Here is a 22,383-nt window from a genome sequence, read left to right on the forward strand (position 1 = left end):
TACAAAATGAAAAAACTGCACAAAGATGAATGGCTCTTGAGTTGAGTTGAGTTGCAGTTGAGACAAGATCTGTTTAAAAGTTTTTAAAAAGGATAACATACCCGTTGATTTGGGGAAATACAACTAATCGTGGTTATATAGTGGTTAAATATTTTGAATTTGATATTTGAAAGTGTCTTGTGATTGTTGCAAAAAACAAAACCAAACAAAACACTGATGATTTGTCCTTTGTAAAGGTAAAGGGACCCCTGACCATTAGGTCCAGTCGTGGCCAACTCTGGGGTTGCGGCACTCATCTCGCTTTATTGGCCAAGGAAGCCAGCATACAGCTTCTGGGTCATGTGGCAAGCATGACTAAGCCACTTTTGGCGAACCAGAGCAGTGCACGGAAACGCCGTTTACCTTCCCGCCGGAGCGGTACCTATTTATCTAATTGCACTTTGACTTGCTTTCGAACTGCTAGGTTGGCAGGAGCTGGGACCAAGCAACGGGAGCTCACCCTGTCACGGGGATTCGAACCACCAACCTTCTGATCAGCAAGTCCTAGGCTCTGTGGTTTAACCCACAGCACCACCTGTGTCCCTTTGTCCTTTGTAGTTAGGTACAATTAGCAGAGTTTGAAAAATCACAAATGCACCTCTACCCCTCTGTGCAGGAAAATCAAACATGACTGGTACGTTTCTAGCTTTCCCTTTATCAGCTGGGTCAACTTTTCTCTGTTCTCTGGGAAACAGGTTGACTTCTATCTGTGTTATATTTACATTAAATGTTTTATTTAAGGTATTAATGCCCAATTTGTTGACACATGATAATCTGTATTCACCTAAGAACACAACCTCTAAACCGTGGGTCCCTATGACTCCCTTACAGAAGCACTGTTTGATTTGAAAGCAGGTGCCCTTTATGATATGAGAATAAAATTCATTACCTGCCCATCATCAGTGTCATGTATGGAGCCGCATTCCATCAGTTTTCCATTCTGCGTATAGTCCAGATGTACCAAGTCTTGACAGTGAGAATGGCATGTGTATTTGCAATCTGAAACATAAAAGGCATGACACAATTTAGATAACATATCAGTGCTGTTCATGTTGCTTTGAATTCATAGAATTGTCAAGATTCCTATCCTGAACAGCAGCCTGTGCTCTGATTCTGAAGAGTGAGGGGTAGCCAATTATGTTGGACCAGTAACACTGGACACAGAACAGCCTTAACCAGCCTAGGCCCCAGCATCATAATTAAGCCAGTGCCAAATCCTATTAGATTGGGGACCCTTGACCCAGAAACCCTTGAATTGGGTCTGCATCCTTAGAGTCCGCATCCCTTGAAGAACCAGCTCTCTTCATGCTATGGACCCACAGCCTCATGTTGTCTGGTCAGCATAGGTGATAAGTTTGGAGGGAGTAGTCTAAGACGAGGAGGAATTTTAGGCTCCAAGTCAGAGACCTGCCCCTTTAAGGCCTTCTGCTCCTCAAGGAAGAATCATAGAACTGGTTCTGGAGGTATAAAAGTATTTAGTCCAGTCCTAGACTGTGTGGGAGCACTTAGCACACTTGGAGCTTTCTATGGTGCTGAAAGGACCAGTCTACCTCACGCCCCATGGTCCTCTTGTTAAAGTCAGGATAGGACAATAATGCAACCTTATGATTACAGTTACTGTAGTTTGACAAAAAATTGGGGTGTTTCCAGAGGCTTGTGCCTGTAAATAAATTGTTGTGGGGGGACCCAGACACCATTCTTGCAAGCAATGTGTCAGTTACCAATATAAGTTTTCTTGTGATCTGAAGTTGCTGGGAGGGAATAGAAACAATAAAGGTAGCTAGAGGCAGCCTTGAAGGTTTCGAGGCATTTTGTAAGGAAAATACCGAGAGGTTTGAGGCATGGACATTTGGCTCAACAGAACTGGTTTTTTAAAAAATATTATGGCAAGAAGAATATAGACTAGGCCACAACCAAACTGAAGCTCACAGTCATGTGGAAACTGAAAATCATGCTGAGGCTGCCCAACCTGAGGAAAAGAAAAGCCCTTTAGGACAGTGACTTTTTGAAATAGTAGAAATACACCAGCCTATTCATGTGGTCTTCATTGCTACCTCAGGCAGAGCAAGATCACAAACACTGTAATGATAGCTGGAGATTGTGAATAACCATTGTAAGGCTTCCCATTTATTTTGTACTCATTTATTTTTATCATTTGAGCTGACATGTGTTGGGAAGTCAAATTAGAAAGCTGTGATTTGGTTAAACAATATACAATATGCAAAGATAGGGTAGCTGTCTTTCTAATCACATTAGGAAACTAGTGTTGCTATGGCTGTTTTTATTCTCACCATCAGTCTCAATCTGAGTATCTTTGAAGTTGTTCACATAAGAAGCTAATAATTTCTTCCTATTAAAGAGCACTGTGCTTTTGGGAGGGGGAAAAATGAGGTGCTGATAATCATATACTGATAAAAGGTCTGTGGCCGCCAGTACAAAATGGCTGCCATGGGTGGCAAAAATAGCAAAGCCAGTACTCCTTATGACTGCTGTCATAAAAAACACCCTAGAAACACAACTTTAAAAAAATACCCAACTTGTATAAATCCAATTTATGCTTTGTGTTCGAAGTTTCAGTAGTTGTTTTCCACTGTGTTTACTGGCAACAAAATTTTCTCTGTCAAACAAATTCACACCAGTGATGGAAATCTTAGATACAGATGGGCCACAAAAATGGCTACGACAGACTGGAGAAGTTCTACCATATGCCTCTGAATCAAATAAGGGCCAAACCATTAAATTCATTGTGTGGTATTGTTTGCTACTATTTATTTCCATTTTAAATAGCAAGTGGGGAGCAATCAGGGTTGAACTGGGAGCTACATTAAAGTGCTTGCAGCCCCAATAACTCCCACCCCACCCTCAGCTGCTGCTTGGCCTGGCAGTTGCAGCTGGGCCCTGAGAGTGGGAACAATGCACAGTTAGTGATGCAGGTATTCTTCTACCCCCATTCCCATTTGTTAGGAGCTTGAGCAAGTCTACAGTGTTTTTGCAAGGATGAAGAAAGGCAGCAAAGTGTATTTGATGAAGCTATAAGAAGCCAGAGAGTGAACAAAATACACATTGCAGGACCTACTTTGTATAGGCCTGTACTAGAACCATAGAGACCATAAAGCTGAGAAAAAGATAGCTGTGTGTGAAAGCCTTTAAAGAATTATTCTGCCCACTCCTAGAGTACTTATCAATCTAATACAAAAATTATTTGCGTTTGAAATCAAGCTTTGTCCAGTCTTAATTTCTCATTCTTCTTTTCCTGATAACATCTGAAAGATGCTGATCTGGAGGATAGCACAGGCTCATGATGGTGTCACTAAAATTTTACCAAGTATTTATAAAGGCATTCTGATCAGATTGAAGTTTTCCCTCAGCAATTCAGTTGGTGCTGCACATAACAAATCAGTTTGCTGTTTATTTACTGTATTGGCTTGTTTCTAAAAACACATCTGAAAAATACATGAGAAATAGATACAAAACAATATTTTAAGCTTTCCATTTTCAAACGATGAAGGGCTGCATGACAAAACATTACTTTCGATTCTGCCCTAGGGCAAATTAAATTTGTCTTATTTATATATAAAAAAATTAAGAATCCAAGGAGAACTAGCATAACGCTTGCAGCTGAAAAACATACAAATTACTTGCGGTCATGGTAGTTCCTTATATTCTGCCTGGAGGAACAGTGTGATCCTTTTACGGTGTTAAGTTGCCAACCTACCTGCTCTCTGCTTTTTCTTCACCTCAAGCTTGATTTTGCTGGATAGTTTGTATATGGCTGTTCCCATCACAGAGCATCTACAAGGCTGCGTAGGCAAGCAGATCAACAGATACTCTACAAGCAGACGCAGATAATTGAGCTGTGCTGGATCTCATAAAACAACCAGGCTGCTGCTGCTCAAGAGAAGTTTCCATATTCTGCCAGACTTATTTTTCAGCCTTTGTAGCCCTACACGCTGAAACCTTGATTTGAATTAGCTAATTTGACTTTCAAATAAACATTTGTAAATGGAGGCTAAAGTCTGAACAGAACCAAAAGAGGGACAAGCACACTGGATGTGGTATGGGCAGTGCCCCTTTCTTATATCTCTCTTGAATAAATTTTCATTTGAAGCCATGTTATATCTGCCGCTCAGCTAGACAACTCTGTGCCCCAACATTCATGAAGTGCGGATGGAAGGCTTTGCCACCTTCACGAAACATGTGACTGGTGCTGTAATTTCTGGCTAGGCTTGTCACTGGTTGGAGCAGACAAAAGGGGTGCCTAGATTCAGTCACATATTTCACAGTGGAGAGGTGACAGCATCAATCATATTTGGCAATGCAGGCAGTTTGGTAGTGTGAGTGTGGTGCCAATGACCCACACACACTGACCCTTTGTGAGTGACCCTCAAACCATCATCTTGCATGCTCAGGATCCAGTCTAGAAGGATGATCAAGGCACCTGTATTTGAAATGTGCAGTCTGAACCTCTGCACATTTACTCAGAAGCAATTCACACTGATGTCAGTAAGATTTACTTACACACGCACACATGCATTGGTTGCGGCCTTACAATGCAACCCTATACATGCTTAGTCAGAAGGCCCACTGTGTCAATGGGGCAAATTTTCAGGCAAGTGAAGATAGCACTGCAGCCTTGAATGGGATTTGTCTCTCAAGAAAACTCAGAGGAGATGACGACATTGAGAATCACAAAAGAATCTATTATGCCAGCTTTCATTTTCTACAGTACAGTGGTACCTCGGGTTACATATGCTTCAGTTACATATGCTTCAGGTTACACACTCCACTAAACCAGAAATAGTGCTTCAGGTTAAGAACTTTGCTTCAGGATAAGAACAGAAATTGGGCTCTGGTGGCGCGGCAGCAGTGGGAGACCCCATTAGCTAAAGTGGTGCTTCAGGTTAAGAACAAACCCGAGGTACCACTGTATAGGAATGCCTTCAGATTAAGATGCATACATTTTTTTCTGGTTAGAAAAAGTAAAGTGAGATTATAATATTCCATTGGGAAAAACGTATTTGCATATGAATGTATACAGTTTTCTATTTTTTTGGGGGGGGGGATTTTTAAATATCTATTTAGAATACAGAATGTCTCTTTAGGATATGGATTCTAGAATATCTCATCTTTTTAATGATTTGAAATTTACCTGTGATAAACTGGCAGGACAACGGGGAGGAGGAAGAGTATCCCAGTGTGCGGTGTAGCTGGGACTGGGACACACAGGGACACAAGCTGGGAATGGGGAAGGAGAGGTTGGTGTAGGAAGTACTAACGGGTGATGGAGGATGACAAGGAGATGGGGGTCTAGTGCACAGGAACCAGAGCAGCAGGACCCACCACCAGAGGGGTCCCTATCTCCACAAACATGGCATGCTCTGAGGCATAGGGAGCAGTGGAACAGAAGCTTTAGGAGGCTAGGGCAGGCAAGGGCCCACAACCCAGCTCCCTAGCTGGCCACTAGCTCTGGGAGGAGGTGTGTGATTCCTTGACCTGGAGTAGACTCAGGACAGGTGAGGGACACCTGCCTCATCAAGCCCAGATGCTGCAATCTGCACGCGAAGTACCAAAAGGAAGCAGAGATGAGATGCTGTGTCTGCTTAACTGCCCATGTTGATGGACCTCAGCTTGGATGCTCCCAGACCGCAATGGACTGTGCTTTGGACTTTGGATATGTGGACTGACCCTGGACTGGGGACTTGACAAACTGACTTGCCGCCAGGTAGGCCAGGGCTTGACGACATTACCTAATAATACTATTTGATACTGTTTTTGCCTACATAATCTCTACCACCCCTGTTTTTTACGTTTCTTACTCCATGCTGTGCTCCTTTACAAGCTGCAGCGTATAAATTCAATAAATGACTAATGATGATTATGGTAACAACAGCAACAATAACATGCGATGTTACCAGTAGGATATTCCAGTAGGGATGGGGAAAACCTTTCAAATTTGCTATGTGGAGTTTTATCCCAGTACTGTTGTGTCACTGACTTATTCCATAGCAGCAGACACCTCCCTTTTCTACGTCTTTAGGGGAGCGAAACACAGAAAATGTCCAATAAAGAAAACTAATGAATCTTGCAAGTATGTAATTTCTTGACAGGGAGCAGGGGATAAGATTGGAAAACAGGCATCAGTAAATTGCTGTTTACCCCACTCTAAGAGTGAGCTGGTGAAATAGAGCCTTATATCACTTTCATTTTCTATCACAAATTCAATACAGTAATGTTTATGCATCTTGCATGAAGTCGAAAGCATTGAACAGGCCATTTTGTCAAATAGGAGTTGTCAAATTAAGGAAGAATTCTCACTGCTCCATATTTCCCTGTATGTGCTTGAATCAGACATATGGTGAAGTTATGGTCAAATAGGTTTTGAAAGCTTGGCACATTCTAGATTGTCTCAGATATCACTGCTGTGGGTTTTAGTATATTTACTTCAGTGATTATTCACTGACCCCTAGTGCTGAGTTTACAGCATCACAACAACAAAACAGCATTCCTTGCTTAATTCTGTTTATTAAAATGGGTCTGAAGCACATCTTAGACTGGCAATCGGATTTAACAGGTTTGCTAAAATAATTTCTTTCCCATGTGACTCTTAGGAGATATAAAGCCCCAATGGTCTCTGTGAAACTTGCAGCATTCCTGTAAACAAAATAAGTTGCAAGGGCAAACACAGACACACAATAGTGATTAAAAGGTCCAGGTTCAGAACTGCCAGCCAGCCCCAAACCTGAGTCCTCTGTCACTATATCTCTAGATAGCAAAACAGGGAAAGGGCCCAGAGCTGGGAAAGAAAAAGAGGGTGCACTTTCCCCCCTCGCCTCAATATCTCCCTGCCCTCCAGAAACCTGAACAGCACTTCAAGGCTTGCAGCTATCTGGAACAAGAATATCCATTGGATGGGGGAGACACTGTAACATTGCAGGTCCCACTTGCGTTGACTGTGTTCAGAGCAACAAACAGAAAAGCTAGATAGAAAAATACTGCACCGGCGCAGTCTTGGAAAAATGTTCATGTCTGCTTAGGGAGAGAATCACACACCGAAGGTAGCCTCGCACTTTGACACTTCAGATTTTCTCTCTGAAAGGTGGCAATTAACACATTTCTAGTTGGGTTTCTTAGTGGAAAAGAGCTCTGGGACTGCGCCACAGTGGCGTGCTTTGCAGAAGCACTGTCAGAAATGGATGTTGTCTCATTGGCGACTGTGAGAACAGGACACTGGACTGGGTGTGCCGTGGGCTCCACCTCCATCGTCCTGCCCGGATACTGAGGTCCAGCTCTGAGGGCCTCCCCTCACCGTGAGGTGTGAAGTTACAGGGAATCGAAGTTACAGGGAATCAGTCAGAGAGCCTTCTCTATAATGACGCCTGCCCTGTGGAACGCCCTCCCAGCAGATATTGAAGAGATAACTATTTGACTTTTAGAAGACATCTGAAGTCAGCCCTGTTCAGGGAATTTTTTAATGTTTTACTGCGATTTTAATATTTTGTTGGGAGCCACCAAGAGTGGTTGGGGCAGCCCAGTCATAATAATAATAATAATAATAATAATAATAATAATAATAAGCAACTTAGGGTGTTGCATAATACTTCATACATGCAGTGCCATGTCATAGTGGGAGAAATTGCTTGACACTGTGAGCAGGAGGGGAGAAGATGTGAATCCAGTAAATTCTTAAACTCTGGTGACAAACAACTTGGTTTTTCCATTCCATCAGAATCAGGAGAGGCTGAGCAAGTATTGGACCACTGTCTGGAAGAAGTGATGGGCTGGACAGGGGCCAAGACACTGAGGCTGAATCCTGATAAAATGGAGGTGCTGTGAATGGGTTGTTCCCATGACCAGGAATTAGGTGGACCTGTTCTGGGAGAGGTTGCTGAAGGAATAGGTTTGTAGTTTGGGAGTAGCCCTGGATTCTAACTTGTCACCGGAGTCTCAAGCGGCTTCTGTGGCTAGGAATATTTTGCCGTTCCTGGACTAGGATAGCCTGGCCTCAGTTGTCTGTGCTCTGGTGATCCCCTGCCTGGATTGCTGCTATGTGATCTCCCTGGGACTGCCCTTTAAGATGGTCCAGAGGCTGGAGCTAGCACACAATGTAGCTGCTAGACAAATAAGTGGATCAGCCTGATAGAAGCATGTATCACTGGTCCTGAAAGCAGTGGCTGCCAGGGAGCTACCACAAAGTGTTATTACTAGCATGCAAAGCCTTAAATGGTTTGAGACCCTAAAAGAGTGCCTTCCCCAATATCAACCATCTCAGGCTCTACGACTGCCATGGGAGGCCCTGTTGGTGCTACTGCTGGTGGTGTCCCTTCGTTAGCATTGACCCAAGACAGGGCCTTCTTGGTGGCTGCTCCCCATTTTTGGAATCCTGCCTCCCTCGGTGAAGGGCATCTGTACTTTTCTTTATGAACTGTCAGAAAGAATTTGAAAACATTCCTGTTTACCCAGGCGTTTGATGACTGAGCCTTTCTGCTCCTGCAACCTTGAAATTACTAGCTGTGAAAGTATGTCGTCGTTTGTGAATGTTTTGAATACATCGCTGTGCTATTTTTAATTGTTCTTGCTTTAATGCTGATGTGTTTCCCACTCTGGGCTCCTTTGGGAGGAAAGGCTTGATATACATTTAATACATAAATAAATGGGTTTTCTAAAATTATTAACAATGTGTAAAACATGGTGAGGAAGGCATTTCTCTCCTTCTGTCATGATAGCATCTGGGGTCACCTGGCGGTAGCTTCAGGACAGACTATGTTGACCAAATGCATAATGAATGATATTGACTCACAAAAGATGTGGTGGTAGCCACAAACTTAGATGGATCAAGTAAAGGATTAGGCAAACTCGGGAATGGCCATTGTTAGTATAAGCAAAGTATCCCTGGTTCCAAGATGCTTGAAGATATCTTCCTTCCTTCCTTCCTTCCTTCCTTCCTTCCTTCCTTCCTTCCTTCCTTCCTTCCTTCCTTCAATATTAGCTTCCAGAAGAATCTTGCTGGCTGCCATGTGAAGCTGAATGCTAGAGCAGATGGCCTTAATCCACCAAAGCAATATTCTAAGAATATATCTCAAAATAATGCATATGATCAGAATTCAGACAGGAGCACGATGAGCCCATGTACCCACTGCTGCTTGGGACAAGTGTTCCCTAAAGAACAGCTTTAAAGTCTCCATTCAAACTCAATGAGGAGCTCTTCGCTTTCTCTCTCTCTGCCATAGGTGAAGCAGCAACTTCAGACATCTTGTAAATAAGTATATCTTTTTGCCCAGGCTTTCCCTAATACATAAGATCAGTACATTTTTCTCTGTATAAATTTGCTGAACCCGGTTTTTTAATATGCTTTCATGCTATAGCTTTACTGCTGTATTTTTGTTTTAATGAAATTGTTACGGTGTTCATGTTGTACACTGCTTAGATTTTAAAAAAATATTAAGCTGTTTATTATCTATCTATCAATGGAAACGTGCTGGTTCGAAGAGTAAAAATCTTAGTAGGCCTGCTCAGACCCTTAGATGTGCTTCAAGCAACTTGACACAGACTAATTCCTTTCTGCTACAACACTCATCACAAAACTGCAGGAGAAAAGGTTTTAGTTTTGTTAAGAATACATAACTTCTCAATTTAAGTTCATTGCAGAGAAGAGGAAAAGATAAACTTACCAGAAGATGTGCAAAGAAGCTTGATTTTTCTCCTCCTTGGGCTACCCAGTGATTTGGGGAACCAATAAAAAAACTGTGCTATCCTTCTAATTGTTTTGTTGAAGTCGCTTCTTATTGCCATAGCTAAAGTCAGCCGACTGCTCTTGAGGTAACTGCACAGAAGTGCAGGAAGGAAGGAAAAAGCCTCAAATACCCACAACCCTATAAGATCGCCATGAATAGAACCTCAGCCAGCATGTCTCAAGGCCACCTGTTGGTCCTAAATCCTCTCATCTACATTTAGTAAACTAGAGATCTCTATCTTTATATACAGTCACATTACTATAACCAAACTGTATGGTAGTACAGTGAGAGGAATTCATCAGTATCTTTACAAAAATGCTGTTTAAAAAACCATTTCCTGTAGTATTTTTCTCAGGTTATATATGATCCCAACATTAAACAGGTGTTTTCCTTACAGAAATTCGATAATCAAATCAATAGAGCATTCCTCCCACAATCTTATGAAGAGGGTGATGAATTATAAAGATACCTTGATATTGTTACTATTTAGAATGAGGTGCTCTGTTACTAACATGTTTATTTGAAAATAAATCCTTTTCTGATTCTAAACTGTACTGCTGGTATCTATGCTAAAGTTCCCAATATGCAGTCTTAGGCTCAGTCTCTAACAAATCACTTTTGCTGACACTGAAATCCAACAAATGACTAAAATATATAGTGGCTTACTTTTGGCACCTCAAAATGAAAGTCTATAAATAAATGACATGCTTTTATATATAGATAAGAATGATGAATCTGTGCAACCGTGATGCTTATATTTTCATTGTGCTTTTAGATAATTACACTATTCTCATTAAACAAAACAGTGTCCAATTGAAAAGGATGCCCATATTTTTTACATTTGCTGCTGTTTAGAGTTTATTGCCTCCAGCTATCTCATTTAAGTTGACATTTTCTTGGCTAAATCCAGACACAACAGCACACAAAACGTTATAGGAACAAAGATGTTGCATCAAAATTGTAAAATGACTTAAAAACATTTGTGTAACACAGTGCATAGTACTGATGTTTCAGGAGATATTTATGTTTCACTCCTCCATACTAAAACATGTAAGATATTTAGACCCCCACTTTCAGATATTTTTAACTTACTGCCTTTTTCCAGTCTGAATCTTGATAGATTGTATTTCCTGCGTCAATGTGTCCTAGAAGATAAAGCAAACATTTCCACAGATATTCTTTTGTCTGTGTCTGTTTGAATATAAGAGACAGATATCCAACAGAAATACTGTTTCCTAGTTTTCACTATATTGCATGGAAGCCAGAAGGAATGTCGGAGCAAAGTATTTTAATGCAACTGGGAAGCCAAGGACCACTGAAAACATAATAAAAGTTAGGGTGTTTTGTATCTCAACAGCTAGATTCTTTATTAAACTCATAAACTTCTTAGAATCCCATCATGATTTAAGATGCTGAGTATGTCCCATAATACCCCGAGTGATGTATCTTCATGTGTTGTTTAGTCAATTAAGATCTTAATTCTTGGCTAGATCCATACTCTACACACTGTGAAAGCAGGATAATAGACTTGATGGGTCTTTAGTCTTATCTAGAAAAGGTGTCTTCTTATATTTTAAATTCATTATTTTAAATTAAAAATGAAATGTACACCTTTTTAAAAATACTTTTTCAGTGATAACTTAAAACACTGGCTATCCCTTTGTTTCTTTGCAGAATATTGGAAACACAAAGGACTGGAATTTCTATGATGGAATTGGAGAGTTTAAAAATGTAGGATGTGGCAATGTTCAGGCGAACTTGTTCCCAAGACTTGTTAAGGACAAACGCTAGTTTCAGTCATATTGTAGCTGCGAGACTAAGATAAAGAAAATGGAATGCAATTTGGTTGTTTTATTTTCTAGGTCACTTCTGTGTTTTCTTCACTCCTCACTTTCCTCTGTGGGCCCCTAGTCTTGTGCCAAGCCCCCCCCCCCCATTTAAGTGATTTTCACCTGTGGAATATCCTGGGGGCCCCCAGGGAGCCACGTGGCCCTCAGTTGAGAAACGCTGCCCTACCAGATGCATGGTTTTATTATTTGTGGTGACCTAAGCGGGTGGCGCTGTGGGTTAAACCACAGAGCCAAGGGCTTGCCGATCGGAAGGTCGGCAGTTCAAATCCCCGCGCTGGGGTGAGCTCCCGTTGCTCGGTCCCTGCTCCTGCCAACCTAGCAGTTCGAAAGCACATCAAAGTCCAAGTAGATAAATAGGTACCGCTCTGGCGGGAAAGTAAGCGGCATTTCCGTGTGCTGCTCTGGTTCACCAGAAGAGGCTTAGTCATGCTGGCCACATGACCCAGAAGCTGTATTCTGGCTCCCTCAGCCAATAAAGCGAGATGAGCACTGCAACCCCAGAGACTGGACCTAACAGTCAGGGGTCCCTTTACCTTTAAGCCATATTTTGGTGTGGGGCCCTGGTTACATTGAAATTTCCCTTCATATTTGACCATTGTTAGTATGCACAGGAATGCCTGACTGGGCCTTGCACCCAAAGAAAGCCCTAGACTGTATGGGATCTCATGCAGTCCTGTAGAGGACACTCTCCTGAAAGTGGGTGAAACCCCAGTTCCTCCCACCCGCCACCCCCTTATTTTGGTTTTTGCTGATCTGCATAAATGTGTTTCAGAGTGCCATATGCCAGCTCTAGGCCAGGTGAGATTTCAATGGCATCTTGTAGAGGACATTTTCATGTTTGTGTCAGTATATGATTTGTGGTGGAAATAACTGTATTTTGCAGTGGTCACCTCCAGTTACCTGTTGTTGGCTTTTTTTAAAAAAATGGTTGCATGATGTAATCACACATTTATGAGCATTTCACAAGCATGATGTTGACTGAAGAAAATTACTGTTGGGCTCAAAGGAGAGAGTCCTCTGATCATGGAGATATATATCATGTAAAAGGTAAAGGTAAAGGGACCCCTGACCGTTAGGTCCAATCGTGGCTGACTCTGAGGTTGCGGTGGTCATCTCGCTTTATTGGCCAAGGGAGCGGGCGTACAGCTTCTGGGTCATGTGGCCAGCATGACTAAGCTGCTTCTGGAACTAGAGCAGCGCACGGAAATGCCGTTTACCTTCCCGCCGGAGCGGTACCTATTTATCTACTTGCACTTTGACATGCTTTCGAACTGCTAGGTTGGCAGGAGCAGGGATCGAGCAGCGGGAGCTCACCCTGTTGCGGGGATTTGAACCACCGACCTTCTGATTGGCAAGTCCTAGGCTCTGTAGTTTAACCCATAGTGCCACCCGCGTCCCTTATATATCATGTAGGGTATCCCAAATATTATTTTGCAATTCAGGGACATACTTACTCGGAGTTCAGAACATATAAACTTTTCTTTTTTCAGTGTTTCAAACTTTCAACCAAATAAGGAACTGGGAACTAGCAACCAACTTCAGCATCCTGCTCATACATTGTTTTTTTTTTAAATATTTCTTTCAACCCATTCTCTTCCACACACTCTTAACAATGTTCTATAACACTGTGAGTATCCAGTCTTGAAGTCCAATGATGTACATGGCTTACGTACCAAGATCAGCAATTCATCATATCAAGGACAATGAATTAGAAGTGTGAAAAGAGATTTATTTCTCATGCTGCTGCCTAACTTGTGGTACATTGATTTGAAGAGAATTTTCGCAAGACCCACAGCCGCTGCCGATAGAGTTACTATACAGACTAAGAATGGTAGAGTTCCCTCTACAAATTAATATGAAAACACAATGCAAAATATTGAACACTACAAAAAAGCAAGCTGGTATATGTCATATTGTTTGCAACTTATCTTAATAATTTACATGGAGGAAGGGGGAACAGGACCTTTTTTCTCTTGAGTGCTGCGTACCCTGTAATGTAATCTGTTGGGGGCTGTAAGCAGGGGCAGAGACAAAAGCAATATAGATTAATCCAGAATAGACTGTACTGCTTCAATTTTCACCATGGCTAGCACGGATTAGAATTCTCAGTCCTATAAAGGTGTCCTCAGAAATAAGCCCCTCTGGGTTATTTGGGGGTTCCTCTCAAATACATATATAATTTTTTTATTTTAGTATAGGAGACTAATATAGGTAATTTGAAAAACAAGTAAAAGTAATTCCTTTCTTATTTTAGTGTGCCGTATGCACATAAACATATATGATAGAAAGCTATCAATTTGTTCTTGGGCAGCTGAGAGGACCCCCCCCCCCAAAAAAAAGCCCAGAAGAAAAGCTTTAAAAAAGTATTTTAATCAAATAAAACACTGCCCCTCCCCGTTATTCTGAAACTTCATAGAAAGACAGCAAAATCCTTAAAAAATAAAATAAAATGAAACTAATAGAAAGGAAGGAACTCTGAAGGGATGGGAGAATGTGGCAGAAGTGCCTTCAGCAACATAAAAGGCTGTCATCCATGATTTACACTATTCGTTTAAAACTGGTTTCAGTATATGGAAGAAAAATCGACCCTTCTCCATTTCCTCCCTTCAAAAATTATGTTATAGAGTAAACAGGATTATGCAAAATGATGATTCTGTAAAACAGAAAACGATAGCATAAAGTAAACACATTACAGAAATATAATCTCAACATTTCAGAATAGACATTTACATACAATAAGGCAGCAAAATTTCACATAGATTTACTACCTATGATTTCCGTAGTCCTTCCAACTAGGTTATTGGAAACTTGGTAATGAAAATAAGAGCTGCAACAGTGAAATAATATTTCTTTATCCATTTGAGACTACGTAGAGACGGATTATTTTTCTTTGTATTTTGGCATGTCAGAATGGAGGAGACAGAAGGTAGAGTTGATTAGAAATTTGATTAAAAGAAACGAAGGCCTCAATCCACAGAAATCTAGAATAGTCTCAGATCAATTGGGTCTCTCCTAGAACTTATCCAGAATACTCTGGCTTAGAACAACAGCCTTACTTTCTAGACACGTTGGAAAATAAGTTCCACTAAAGTCAGTAAGACTGAATTAGATTGTTTTTGTATGTGTGCATGTCTGTTGAATTAAAAAAATTTAAAACACAGTGTAAGGAAGCTAGCAGAAGCTCACTTCTCTACTACCCTCCTCCCCATGATAGCTTATCAAATGCTGAACTAAATTTTGCGCCTCTGTGCTGAATGAGGTTGATGAGCTGTAAGGAAGATTCCCCAAAACTGGGCCAAGGCACTTTCAGTGAGTGAGGAAAGTACCAACTCTTCAGGGATCCCCTTTTCCAAGGCAACTGCGTAAACACCTGTGCCAATGTTTTACCTCAGTGTCAAATGCTTCACAATAGCTTTAATAAAAAAAGGAAAGAATTCTCCTACTTTAGTAGAACTGACAAAGATTAGAAACCAGTATATGGTCCACAGCAGGCTCAATGTTTAGCATGTAAGAAAGTAAATGCTACTTTTGAAATTGTATGGTGTTTGGGGGTTTTTAAAAAATGCCAGTAAGAATTAATAACAAGGTTCACTGATTTTGAGACACACTCTATGCTAGCGAACATGTTACAGCTTTTCCGTCACCTGTTGATTTAGCAAATAGAAGATTCAATTTGTATGTGCTTTTAAATCCCAAACTGGCAGATTATACATACTCAAACTGAACATGATTACAAACTCAAAAATATTTCCTTCACCATTAGTTAAGAGAGATACTTTTTCAAGAGGTAATCACACTTTTCCCTGTCTCTTTTTTTGTACTTTGTAAGAGACATCTGCTCACAATGAAAGACAGCAGGAAAGAATTTCAGAGGATCATAAACGAGGGACTGTGCATTCATGTGACTTAAGGGGAAGCCCAATCTCCTTGACAAAAATGAAGTAGGGTTTTTCCAAGACCAGTTTCTCTAGCAACATTCACAAGTAAACAGGCAAGGACAGCATTTGAAGCAAATGCATTGCGTCGATGTGCTCACCAAAATATACAGCCGTCATTAATTCACACAGGGGAAAGTTCTGTTGTTACTCCAAATGTTAAGACCACTTGTAACATTACCAAAAGAAATATACTTTCTATTATATACATTATGTACATATTTACATGCTTTTATTAAATACTGAGGGGGAATGCCAAGTTCAGAAAACTCTTTCAATGGATATACGCTATTTCTGTGCAAATTCAGATTGTGTTGTGGCAAACTGTCCAGCTAAATACAATCCACATTCCTTGGGCCACCATCCATCGTCAAAGCACCAAACCTAAACAAAAAAACACAATCATAGCATTTAATGCTGTCTCTGGTACACAGTATTGAGTGATTGTGCTGCAGTGCAGTGGAATGAACTCATTCTGTTGATTTCTATGGGATCAGAGTTCAACTGACTTAGCTGGATCAAGCCCACTGGCTTGAATCAAACAAGTCTTTAAGACGCACCACAAGGAGTGCATCTGGAAGTACAAAATGAGTTTTTTTTAAAAAAAGGTAAAGGACCCCAGGATAGCTAAGTCCAGTCAAAGGCGACTATGGGGTTGTGGCGCTCATCTTGCTTTCAGGCCAAGGGAGCCAGTGTTTGTCCACAGACAGCTTTCCAGGTCACGTGGCCAGCATGACTAAACAGCTTCTGGTGCAATGGAACACTGTGACGGAAACCAGAGTGCATAGAAACGCCGTTTACCTTCCTGCCACAGCAGTACCTATTTATCTACTTGCGCTGGTATGCTTTCGAACTGCTAGGTTGGCAGGAGCTGGGACCAAGCAACAGGAGCTCACCCTGTTGTGGGGATTCGAACTGCCGACTTTCCGATTGGCAAGCCCAAGAGGCTCAGTGGTTTAGACCACAGCACTACCCACGTTGCCTTTCACCACAAGGAGTGCATTTGTGTGAGTGCAGTGGAAGGGTCCACTGTGTCGGTCATTCCTAACTCTCCTTCCTGGTGGGACGCCAATTACATGGGAAACACTCAAGCGACCAGCGTCTCTGCACAGAATTCACACGTGCGCCTCTGCAGGGTGGGAAAGCACCATGCAGAAGTGGCTCCTTTGCTTCTGGTTGCACACAAGACGCCACTTCAAAGCATGGATCTCCTGCAAGCCGTGGGCCAACCCTCTTCAGGTGCACAAGAAATTCTCAAAAGAGATGCACAGCTACGTGTTCACCGTATATGCTTGCTGCCAAACTAAGTTCCATAAAACGCCCACTTACCTTTCCAAAAGGTGATTATTCTCGGCTAATTCTTTAACGACACCTTCCATTTCTTCTTTCAGTTTCTTCATGCTGAAAGTTTAAAAGAAAGAAAGAAAAGAAATGCACCGTAACATGCTTAATTCTCAGTTAAAAATCTTTATAAAACTACTGGCTATTTCTTTAATGTAAGGAAACTGGAAATGAAACAGATTTTTCAAAAAGACACCCAAACTGTGTATAATGACTATTTAAAGAGGACGACTATTTAAAGAGGAACTTTCAGCTCGGCTCACTGAATACCAGGCTCTTCCAGGGTTCTAAATCACATGAGGAGCCTACATGCAGGGAGGATAAAAATCAATAATTTTTAAAGTGGTTTTAAAAAAAATAAATCAATTTTTTAAAATTTAAATTGGATTTTTAAAATAAAATACTTTTGGAGGGGAAATCTTTGTAAATATAGTTTTCTATTTAAGTTACATTATAGTCCAAAGGCTATTCATCAGGAAATAAGGATTTGTTTTAAGTTTTTAATGTGTGCTAAAACTCAGTCTAAGTTTTTTTTTTTAATTGTTTAACCACATCAGTTAACAAACATGGAAATATATGCTATAATGTTATTGTTATTAAAGAAATGATTATTTTCCTCCTTCCAATAAAGTACAGCAGAAAAGTTGTCCAAATATAAACAGTTAACTTATTAAACCTCACAATATTTCCATAATTATCTGTCTATATGTATTTCTAATTGTATAACCAAATCAGTAATTTTTGATATAACTGAAAAAACTACTCTGGAAATTTATTATTACAAAAATAAAACCTTCATCTGGTTGTAAATATTAATATCATACCAGCAAGAATGGGTCTTTCTGTTAAAAAAATGATTTAAATCAAATCCACCCTGCCAACTGTTAGTATTTCATGCAGCCGATGCTGCAGATGTAACTGGTGTGAATAACACGCCTGTCTGAGAAGACTGTGGGAACGGAAGACAGCCTTATCTCTCTTCCTCTGTATGTACTTTGTAATGTACTTTCATTTTTGTCGTTCTCTCGGAACTGGAGAGAACAGATACCATTATGCTGTAGTCTGTATATAGCATGTAAATAAATAGTAGATTAGATCTACGATGTCTCACTCTTCTTACTGTGTTATGCCAGAAGATTAGTGTGCATATATCAAGCTGATATATGTTGCTGGAGCGCCCTGGAGAAGGAGGGAGATGCCTTTTCCAGTGCTGCACACATCAGAGGACGCTTGGAATTCCATGGGCTTGCAGGCGGCCCCGGGGCGTTTTCCAACACTGCTTACATGAGTAGGAAAGGCTCCCCATGGCAGATATTTGGAGAAGAGGGAGAGGAAGGAAACAACTGCCCTTGTCCCTACTCTATGCGATTCTTACTCCATGAAGGATTTTAAAAAACACACCAAATAGGACTAGTGATGGCAGCACCATAAGAACAGCTGATACAAGAATAAGAAACACAAATGTTGCATGGCAATACTGTTTCTAGAACCATGCCATCTTGGTCCTCCAGATGTTGCTTGACCACTAGTACCTTCAGCCTCAGCCAGCATGTGCATGTTGAATGGTCTCTTTAAATGTGAAGGTTCATTATTGTTCCACAAGATGTGTATGTCTTTAAGGGCCAGAGCAAATAACGAGACCCAGTTTTACAGCTGTGAAACAGTATAGCAGGTGCTGCTAAGTTGTGTTAATTAAGCTGTGTCAGCAATTGGGTATAGTATATAAAGAGCAGCACCTAACTCTCTCAGTACCCCGGGGTATGGGTTGGTGGTTGGGTCATGCTTGTTGATATATTTAATGTAAAAGGAGTTTTTGTTTTTGTTATTAAAACCTTGTTAAAGCTATTTTTGAGTTCCTTGTAATGCGTGGTCTCCCCAGCAAGCTTTCTGCAGCACAACTAAACTGCAAATAGCCAACAGTGCAATGGTCAAGGATGATGGGAGTTGGACTACAACATCTGGAAGGGCACAGATTAGCCACCCCTGGGTTAAAAAAACAACTAATAAAGCTTGATGTCAACATTCAAATGTGACTATGCCCAGAGTGGCTGGGGCAATCCAGTCATATGGGTGGGATTCAAATAATAAAAAAATAACAATCTTAACAAAAGCTTGGCATTTTTAAGTAGTTCTGTGAAAAGCAGGTTAAAAAGCATTGCATTCATCCAGGTGAGAAATTCTTACCCAAGAGTCATTTCTACCAAAGTGTTTGAACTTGGATAAACTGGGTTAATTGTATGTTTGATCCCACCGGAAGCTGCAAACATCTTATGGGGCAAATTTTCTTGTAACTGTAATAAAATACACAAAAGCCCATCTTAATAAGAAAAAAACAGAAGACATATTTCTAATAAATACTCACTGGATTCAAGGGATGATATTTGGTAACCAAGAGTTGAAAAGAGCATGAGCTCTTGCTCCCAAGAGACTTAAGAAGACCAACTGCGCCTCCCCCTTCACCCCACCTTGACTAACAGTGCTACCCTGACAGCACTGTGGGACCCTCATTAGTCAATTCCTGAAGTCTGTAGTTGCATAACTCTATTTAGTAAGTTTTCCAGATGTACAGTAAGTCTAATGTTAACAAAACAGAATTTATGGAACTGTGAAGACTGCACTAAAAAGGAGTTCTATTAGCTGGCTATCTAAACTGGGAAGGTATTTAGGCACAAATATAACATATCATAAGGATTACCTATACAATGTTAATTTTCCTCTTGTTCTCGGAGCTTTTTTAGAGATCTAAAGAATTGGCAAGTTTGGGGCATTCTTGTTATCAAAGAGAGTGAATTGTTCTGGATTCTGCGGCAAATAAATCCTGTCTAGCTTTTCAATGATCCACTGGTGGACTTAATAAAGGGGGGGGGGCAATGTTTTTTTGGAAAGAGATCTTATATGTTAGGGATGGGAGGCCTGTGGCCCTAGAGGAGCCTTTCTCAACCTGTGGGTCCTCAGATGTTGTTGAACTACAACTCCCATCACCCCTAGCCAGCAAGGCCAGAGCTCAGGGATGATGGGACTTGTAGTCCAACAACATTTGGGGACCCACAGGTTGAGAACCACTGCCCTAGAGCCTAATTTCAATGAACTCCCAAGAAATCTTCCCCCTGTCCACAGATGATCAAAGCTGGCAGCAGAAATTGCTTGGTACATCTGGAATGGAGTCAATCTTTTCTAAATTGAAATGTTTATGATAATTGTTCTCTTCCATAATACATTTCTCACAGTAAGACAACCACTGAGCTCTAGTAATTTTATATTGCAATCCTAAGCACATTTACCTGCGAGCAAGCTCCACTGTACTCCACAGGGCTTATTTCTGAATAAGCATGCATAGGATTACAGTGTTAATGGAGCAATGTTGGGACACCCTGTGTATGCAATAAAATTTAAGGGGAAAATCTGTGCAGGTTATTAGGAATTTCTGCAAAGCACTTATTCCTCTTTTGACTAACCCTCTTTAAAATACTGATACGGTATACAGTCGTCTCTTGAAAGTCAAATGGAATCCATTCCGGAAGTCCATTCAACTTCCAAAACGTTTGGAAACCAAAGTGCAGTTTCTGATTGGCTGCAGGAAGCTCCTGCAGCCAATCGGAAGCCACGGAAGCCCCGTTGGACATTTGGCTTTCAAAAATAGTTTGCAAACAGGAAGTCACTTCTGGGTTTGCGATGTTCGGGAGCCAAAATGTTTGAGAACTAAACTGTTCAAAAACCAAGGTGTGACTGTAATTAAGGAGAACGCTTACTTCATTTACATAGTCCTGATATTTCGACACCTCTTCCTCAATATCGAAGCAGAGTTTTCTGAGATTCATTAGCTGTTTTCTTAAAAGAAGCATCTTCCTGAAAAGGAAAACCAGTTTTAAAATCATGTTTTTGTGTCACTATGACTTGCTCTTGTAGAGAGAGTCCAATGATACACAAAACAAAAAATCTTGCCTCATCCAATCCTCTGCCTTGTCAAAGAAAACTTCGTACTTGGTGACGCATTCTTCCTTGAACAAGGTCATGGCTTTTGTAGCGTGTAGAAAAAGCTTCTGCCTGCAGCACAGAAATAAGAACCATAATGTCATATTGCTCCCAAATATTCCATTCCTCACAATCCTGAACCTTAAAAACAGTATCTCTGCACTCCAAAGAGGGAGAACGTTGTAGAAAGAGTACACAGTAGAGCACACAATTCAAAATGTTGATGCTGACCTTTAAAGCCCTAAATGGCCTTGGTCCAGTGTACCTGAAGGAGTGTCTCCACCCCATTGTTCTGCCCAGACACTGAGGTCAGGCTCTGAGGGCCTTCTGGCGGTTCCCTCACTGCGAGAAGTGAGGCTACAGGGAACCAGGCAGAGGGCCTTCTCAGTAGTGGCACCTGTCCTGTGGAATGCCCTCCCATCAGATGTCAAAGAAATAAACTATCTGACTTTTAGAAGCCATTTGAAGGCAGCCCTATTTAGGGAAATTTTCAATGTTTGATGTTTTATCGTGTTTTTAATATTTTGTTGGGAGCCACCCAGAGTGGCTGAGGAAACCCAGCCAGATGGGCGGAGTATAAATAAATAAATAATAATAATAATAATAATTATAGTAGAGGAATCCCACATATAGAAAATCACACATTGTTTTTTTAGTTTGTCATTTTGTGTCCACTGGTGGGATGCTGGACCTCACCTAAAATATTTATAGAATTTTAAAAAGAGACTTACTTGTCGAATTTGTGGATTTGTTCCTCGTTATATGGAAGTCCTAAAGAAAATAAATGAATAAAATGAAATCAGATAGCAAAAGTAATGCTCAGGGGGTCATGAAGCTTTTTGGGTCTCCCTGCTTATTTAACTTATATGCAGAATTCATCATGTGAAAGGCTGGGCTGGATGAATCCCTAGCCGGAATTAAGATTGCCGGGAGAAATATCAACAACCTCAGATATGCAGATGACACAACACTGATGGCAGAAAGTGAGGAGGAATTAAAGAACCTTTTAATGAGGGTGAAAGAGGAGAGCACAAAATATGGTTTGAAGCTCAACATCAAAAAAATGAAGATCATGGCCACTGGTCCCATCACCTCCTGGCAAATAGAAGGGGAAGAAATGGAGGAAGTGAGAGATTTTACTTTCTTGGGCTCCATGATCACTGCAGATGGTGACAGCAGCCACAAAATTAAAAGACGCTTGCTTCTTGGGAGAAAAGCAATGACAAACCTAGACAGCATCTTAAAAAGCAGAGACATCACCTTGCCAACAAAGATCCATATAGTTAAAGCTATGGTTTTCCCAGTAGTGATGTATGGAAGTGAGAGCTGGACCATAAAGAAGGCTGATCGCCGAAGAATTGATGCTTTTGAATTATGGTGCTGGAGGAGACTCTTGAGAGTCCCATGGACTGCAAGAAGATCAAACGTGTCCATTCTGAAGGAAATTAGCCCTGAGTGCTCACTGGAAGGACAGATCGTGAAGCTGAGGCTCCAATACTTTGGCCACCTCATGAG

General features: G+C 41.0%; 2 protein-coding genes across 3 annotated transcripts in view; both read right to left on the reverse strand.

Annotated features, from left to right (window-relative positions):
• The window catches only part of RASSF3 (Ras association domain family member 3), a 55,503-nt gene extending 45,660 nt beyond the window's left edge, over positions 1-9,843 (reverse strand). Inside the window, exons 1-2 of one of the 2 annotated variants that reach the window (XM_081878102.1) lie at positions 9,708-9,843; positions 929-1,038 (exon numbers count right to left, since the gene is read on the reverse strand). In XM_081878102.1, the coding sequence (XP_081734228.1) occupies positions 929-1,038; positions 9,708-9,828 (231 nt within the window). In that variant the 5' untranslated portion in view covers positions 9,829-9,843. Of the gene's footprint in view, positions 1-928; positions 1,039-3,754; positions 3,837-9,707 lie in introns of those variants that run through there. The other variant, XM_081878103.1, reaches the window with a different exon arrangement.
• A 3,485-nt stretch (positions 9,844-13,328) lies between these two features.
• TBK1 (TANK binding kinase 1) overlaps positions 13,329-22,383 on the reverse strand; it is a 30,495-nt gene continuing 21,440 nt past the window's right edge. Inside the window, exons 16-21 of the mRNA XM_081878163.1 lie at positions 21,600-21,639; positions 20,839-20,940; positions 20,646-20,742; positions 19,081-19,187; positions 16,885-16,956; positions 13,329-15,939 (exon numbers count right to left, since the gene is read on the reverse strand). Of these exons, the coding sequence (XP_081734289.1) occupies positions 15,888-15,939; positions 16,885-16,956; positions 19,081-19,187; positions 20,646-20,742; positions 20,839-20,940; positions 21,600-21,639 (470 nt within the window). The 3' untranslated portion in view covers positions 13,329-15,887. The remainder of the gene's footprint in view (positions 15,940-16,884; positions 16,957-19,080; positions 19,188-20,645; positions 20,743-20,838; positions 20,941-21,599; positions 21,640-22,383) is intronic.

This window comes from Podarcis erhardii, assembly GCF_964252035.2.
Source record: "Podarcis erhardii genome assembly, chromosome: 10".
Taxonomy (NCBI): domain Eukaryota; kingdom Metazoa; phylum Chordata; class Lepidosauria; order Squamata; family Lacertidae; genus Podarcis; species Podarcis erhardii.